Source organism: Dermacentor andersoni, chromosome 3, assembly GCF_023375885.2.
Source record: "Dermacentor andersoni chromosome 3, qqDerAnde1_hic_scaffold, whole genome shotgun sequence".
NCBI classification, from domain to species: domain Eukaryota; kingdom Metazoa; phylum Arthropoda; class Arachnida; order Ixodida; family Ixodidae; genus Dermacentor; species Dermacentor andersoni.
In genome coordinates this window covers 48,454,841-48,461,179 of record NC_092816.1, presented here as the reverse complement: position 1 = coordinate 48,461,179, position 6,339 = coordinate 48,454,841, and the positions used below count along the sequence as shown (strand labels likewise).

The 6,339-nt window shown below is 46.8% G+C and overlaps 1 protein-coding gene across 1 annotated transcript; it reads left to right on the top strand.

The window, feature by feature from the left end:
• Positions 1–596: 596 nt before the first annotated feature.
• Positions 597–6,013, top strand: LOC129388102 (uncharacterized). The gene is made up of 6 exons (XM_055078152.2): positions 597–821; positions 2,011–2,130; positions 2,890–2,970; positions 4,169–4,252; positions 5,643–5,805; positions 5,999–6,013. The coding sequence occupies exons 1-6, from the start codon at positions 733–735 to the stop codon at positions 6,011–6,013; spliced, it is 552 nt and encodes a 183-aa protein (XP_054934127.1). The 5' UTR covers positions 597–732.
• The last annotated feature ends 326 nt before the right edge of the window (positions 6,014–6,339 follow it).

Genomic DNA, 6,339 nt, shown 5'->3' with positions numbered 1-6,339 from the left:
TCAGGAAGCCGCTAATACTATAAAGTACCTTGAAGTTTGCGAAGTCACCCTGACGTACCGATGCCGAGATTTTGGGGCAAACTTCAAGAAATGGAACTCCTACTTTAACATCTTTCTTTTATTACCGAACAATTCAGCAGTAGGTACATGAAAATAAAGTAAGCCCTCGTTTATTCGAAATATAGCTTTACTCGTGGTTTCTCGCGGTCACGACCTCAGTGAATGCATTTTATACTGGATTATTCGAAGTGCTATAACACCGAACTCCGCTTAATACGAAGTCAGAAGCAACACATCCACACAGAACCGCATGGTGGAGTATACACGATGGCTATTCGTATTTCTTCGGACCAGCCTATCTAGGTAAAGATCGTTGAGAAAGTACGTCTCTCCGCCAGCCTTCACGTTTAAACCTGTATACTTTTTACGAGCACTCGCGCTGTTGGAGTGCTCATCCCGCGCTGTGAACCTGCCATATTTTTTCCACATTTAACTAAATATTGTTTATAGCTAAACAAAGATGCTGTCGGAATGGCAGTTCGTTAAAACGATGGTATGCTGTAATATTGAAACCGTACTTCTCCACCAGCCTAACCTTAATTGAACGTTGGTCGTGTGTGCCTCTTCCGATACGAAAGTTCGGGCCTTTGCAACGTTCACGCCGTACTAGAGAGTGTGCTAAAAGGCATACGGGTACGCAGCGCTCGTCTGGACGTGCACAACGCCTTCCTCATGGGTCCTGCGCTGATGAGCGTGCTGGGAGACATCTGCAGCTTCCACGCAAGCGGCAACAAGAGTGCGCTGAAGGTCGTCTCTCTTGCGTGAGTCGAGTATGCTGCCGAGCTGTGCAGTCTCATCATTGCTGAAAGGAGAACTTTGCGGTTTAGTTTAGGCCTAAGGGCGAATAATTTAGTTCTGGGGTTTTATGTGCCAGAACCACGATTTTATTATGAGGCACGCCGTAGTGGGGGGATGCGGCATTAATTTCACAAAGCGAATAAGCATTGACAGCGCAAATCAATGTCGGAATATTACACGAAGTAAAGCTCGCACTTTTATTAGTAGTATAAATAACAGTGATCCTTCTTTTGCTATTTATTCTATTAACGGCACGTGTGCGGTGTTATGCGTCCTAAAAGTCGCGCAAGCAGGGTTCACTCAATGTCCGCGAGCACTCGCTTTCGCAACGCTCGCGCGATGAGGAGCGCGGGTGCTTCCAAAGCCGAACTTTCCGTGCTGCCGCTTCCTCGACCATTTCACTGTGCACAGCCTGCGAAACTCAGTTGATCACTGCAGAAGAGTACGCACTTGGGCTGGTTGGTTCATGATTGCGAGCTATAAAAACAGCGCTAAACAACAGGGCGATCGAAGGGACACAGACAACAGCGCGGTTTGAGATAGCGGCGGAGTATATATATGCTGACTGAAAGAATAAGGACACTTTGGTTGGTAGTCAGCGCTGTTGTTTGTGTCTCTTCCCTCGTCCTGTTGTTTAGCGCTGTTTGTTATTGCTCGTAATCAGTTGATCACGTTACCTCCAACACTGGTTGCGCGCGGGAACGAGCCTTCTGGCCTTGGCTGTGGCGCTCGCAGGCTCCTACTCGCACACGCAGAAGACCACGTGACATTCAACTCTCGGTGTGCAAGCTGCTCAAGTTCTCAGGCGCGAGGAACGCGCGCGATCATTGCCATCGGTGTACTACAGCCATGGTTGACGCACTTGCGGCGCCGCACCCGCGACAGCCTAGCAATAGCAACGGCCCGATCGCGCTTCCAATGTCTGTATACTAAATCCTCATGTGCATCGCAGCTGTATGTTGTACAATGGCTGAGTCCGGCCTTTCGCTATTTTCACCGTAAATACTTCCGCCTGAATGGAGGCTATAAGGAAGTCCAATGACACTAATGTGCCACTTTGTAAGCGCACGTACGTTTTCCTTCTTTTCTTTTACACATCATGTTTTTTTCCGCAGAACGCCTGTGTGTGACTACTCGCTGTTTCTGTTGCAGAACGGAAGTGACGGAGCAGCCGATAACAAGCGTCAAGTGGGCAATCGTGACGCTTCCCGGAGTGCTACTGGCACTGGCTACCTGCAGCACGGCGGTCTGGCTTCTTTACGTCAGGCCACAGTGAGAGAGCATCGTATATCTTTATACATTAGTTGATACTCACTGTCGCGAGCGCGAACAAGCACGCACGCGCATACACATGCATATGCAAAAACAAACGCAAACGCGCACGCATAGTATCTCTATTATCGAGCACTTCTACAACCCACGCACACCGGCGATCACACACATAAGCACCCATTCACGCATCACACAGAGTTGTAAACTGAAAACGTTCACAAGAGTCGAGTTCTACTCTCAGAGTTTTTTAAATTTGCGTGCAGCAGACCCAAACTGCCAGTTCGGGCTGATTTTCAGCACAATGCGTTGGCGGGCTAGTTGGTGCGAATCCATAACTACTTTGTTTAGCACAAAACAAAGTAGTTATGGGCTGATTTTCGTTGCTCTTTTTCCGATTCATTCGTTGGCGATGCATTGGCGAGAATTATATAGGTACGTGAAAACTATCAATCAAACAACACTACTTAAACAGACGAGCGCTTGTGTTTTTGTTTGGTTTTTAACATGCAGAATATGAGGTGCTAGTTTGGTTTATTCATGGGCCATTACTAGCCCATGAACATAGGCGGTGGCAACGATGCATCCTTTGTTGTCCACGAAAGGAGAGCGCCGAACGATTAAGAAAACCCGCTGAGAGAAATTTAAAACATGCAAAGAGTCTTACCGACGTAACTGCTCTGAGTGTGCAAGTGTTCTCTTTAGACGGCGACACCAGAACTGCGACCCTATCGCAATGCTTTAGCGTCTTCTACTTTGCAGCGAACCGGCGCCCATGGCTGCAGAAAACCTGGCCGTCATAAGGGCTGCTCAACAGAAGCGCGCCCGCCAAAGCAAACAAAGGTGAGCCCTATTGTTTCGTTTCTTGATCTATTTTTCCCCAAAGGAGTTTTTTGCAGTAGTAGAAGCCGTGGTAGCAGCAGCGTGGTGATAAATATAGTAGTAGTAGGAGTAGTATTATAGAGTAATTGTAGTATTAGTTGTAGCAGTTGTTGTAGTAATTGTAGAATCGGGCACCTAAAAAGAAAAAGGTATTAGACTCTGGGGCTTTGGGTTCCCGAACCATGCACGATCTGATGAGCTTACCTAGTGTTATGAATACGAGGCACCCGGATTAAATTTTGACTAACTGGGATTATTTAACGCCCACCCCATGCACGGCGTACAATCCTTTTTTGCATTGCTCTGCGATCGAACCCGAGAACCAGAGCTCGGTGGCACAACGCCATGTTTTCTGAGCTAACGCATCGTGTAGGATCAGCTAGTAGCGGTAGCTGCAAGAGTAGTAGAAGGAGCGTGAGTATTACAGTAGAACCATGTAGTAATATAGTTCCTGTTGCATGACCAAGAGAATTCGTTTCCTTTCGATGCTTGTAATGCGTATTCCTGCAAAATTTCTTCGTTTTGTCATAAATGCAGTTCGAGGGACCAGATGAACGTTACTTTGCGTTGAACTGCGGCAATATTCTGGCAGGCTCCGACAGCTCCTTCTTATCAAAAAACAAAGTGCAAATGCAACTGGGCGTATTTAGGTTGCAGGAAGGGTCGTCCTCCTCCTAATGATGAATTTCTGTTCTCATTAGTCAGAATTGGTACACCCGGCATTGGCAAAGACACCATGTCTCGTTTCGTGAGCTAAACACATAATTGTAAAGTGCGAAACATTTTGCGCCCCCCCCCCCCCTCCATATTACTGTCCGAGCCGACTCCTAAACTCAACCGCCCACCGAAATTGCCCCTATCATCGAACCACCTGCATTCAAGCGGCTCATCAAAGACATCCTATTGTGACTTGTGTTGTCTTTGTTTGCCATTAACCGCCCACTCCCTTATGTAATGCATCAACAAGAGGGATTACATAAATTAGATAAATAAAAAAATAAACAATTATATAGTCATCTACGGGTAACTTCTTTCAACACGCTCCGTACAAGTTCTAACAACGCGTGGTCCAACTCATCGGATGCTTTCCGGCAAACGTGTTTCTCTCGCAACGATATTTATCGCGTCTCTCACTGAGGGTTCTCGCCTTCTGTTGCAGGGGCGTACGCTACGCTTGCGCTGCGTACGTGGCCATCTTCAGCTTCGTGTACGCGCTGTCGCTTCTGCTCGGTTTGACTGAAAGGTGAGACGTGGTCACCTTGTCATTGCCGTTACCAGTTGATCAAAAGGGGCAGGAAAAACGAGTTCTCGTGCTTTCTATTGGTCATTTGCGTTCCCTATAGGCGAATTTGAGTGCAGGGTGGGGTACAAATGTGGGCCCCGTTTGCCAGATCCGCTGCCCCGGAGTGGCAGCTTTTAAGCCTAATATTTACAACCCGGCCGGTCGAAGGGGGTCAAAAATATTTCGAGAAAGTTAGTTACTGCGGTCGCTTACCAAAACAAGGTGTAAAAAAAAAGAAGTTACAGACACTTAAGTACCCTTAGGTGATTTGGACGCGAGTATTACGACTTCTCTAATTGCTTACGCCCATGATACGTGACGTCATACGTTGTCACATGTCCTTCATAACTCTACCTTAATCCACGTTGCTCTAACTTGTATCAACCTTAATCCCACTTAATCCATCCTATTTAATTTGAGTTAATTTCTAGCCACCTTAATCCACTTTAATAGGCCTTAATCTACCTTGGTCGAATTTGTACTAACCTTATTCCACCTTAATCCGCCTTGGCCTAAATTGTACCAACCTTAATGCTCCATAATTCAATTTATTCCGCCTTAATCTGTCTTAATCAATTTTAATTCAACCCATCGTGGTTGCTCAGTGGCTATGGTGTTGGGCTGCTGAACACCAGGGCGCGGGATCGGATCCCGGCCACTGCGGCCGCATTTCGATGGGGGCGAAATGCGAAAACATCCGTGTACGTTTAGGTGCACGTTAAAGATTCCCAGGTGGTCGAAATTTCCGGAGTGCTCCACTACGGCATGCCTCATAATCAAAAAGGGGTTTTGGCACGTAAAACGCTAATATATATATTTTTTACTTTTAAGTCACCTTAATTTAACTGAATAAATTTTATTTCACCTTCCTTCACTTTAGTCAACCTTAAGCTACCTTACTTTTCCTAATTCTGTTTTTACTAATGATGGTTTACAATACGCTAATGACGTCACTGATGATGATATTTGTTACCACTCGTTGCGGACAACGCGAACTTTTCTGCCTGATAGGACACACAATGTTTTCGCAGTAAAATATCCTCCCAGAGCACTTGCGTCTTCCTTGTGTGGTTAAGGTTAGTTTCATAGCCTGCACGTCTTTCTTACTCACTGTTTAGGATAGTGAGCAAGGAAGCTGTAAGGGTGTTCCGTAACCCAATAGCCGCAACATTTTGCTACGACGTCTGACCAGACGAACCAGCTTCATGAACATTTCCTTGTTGGAGTTCGGGCGACCGCCACTCATGAAAGCAATCGACTTGATAATGTGACCAACTATACATGACTGAACTACGTCGAGAGGCGCTGGTGGTGTCGGGGAGGACAACACGAATGCAGTGCGCATGCGCAGGATGGCCCTGCTGACAGCGCTGACGTCGATGATGCTGGTGACGAGCCTGCTGACGTCGTTCCTGCAGGCGGCCTTCGACTTCGTGCGGCGCATCTGGCAGATGATGCCGTGGGGCGTGCTCTTACTACTGGGCGCCACGCACGTTGCCTCCGAGCTGCTGCAGGTATACCCTGTGTCTCAGCTAACGCTGACCAAGCGTGTTAATTTAGTTAGTAGGCGAATGTTTACAAGTTCATACGGCCGTTAAACTATTATCCTTATTTGCATAGCTATTCACTAATTTGCTATCCCATTCGATGCTCCGCCTTTTGGGCGAAAGTGCGACATTTTTCTTTTTTGTTGTTGTTGTTGAACAGCTTGGCTACCCTTAGCTGCAACACCCTATATGTACGGCATAGTACAAGAGGCGAGTGTGTAAAACTGGTGCTGTTTAGAGGCTTCGTTTGTGTCAGAAGTGCACAAGCGGTGTGTTTATGTAGTCACGGAAAACCTGTGGCATCTCTTATTATTTGTTTTTGTGTGTGCTGCAGCTGCTATACTCTCTTCTCTAGCTGCAGACGATGCTGTAGGGATGCTCTGAATTCTACTCGTGTTGGTGCACGCTGGCTCGAAATTGGTCGATGGACGTCAATGAATTAGGCCCTCCGTCAATTTCGTGGACAGATGCAATTGCGTCACAGGGTCATTACAGGTTTTG

Bases quoted from the DNA above. Each gene is read 5' to 3' on its own strand.
- LOC129388102 (XM_055078152.2), top strand. From the start codon at position 733: ATGGGTCCTGCGCTGATGAGCGTGCTGGGAGACATCTGCAGCTTCCAC. The intron at 2,131-2,889 runs GTGAGAGAGCAT...TCTACTTTGCAG, and splicing joins CTTCTTTACGTCAGGCCACA to CGAACCGGCGCCCATGGCTG. The intron at 4,253-5,642 runs GTGAGACGTGGT...GCGCATGCGCAG, and splicing joins CTGCTCGGTTTGACTGAAAG to GATGGCCCTGCTGACAGCGC.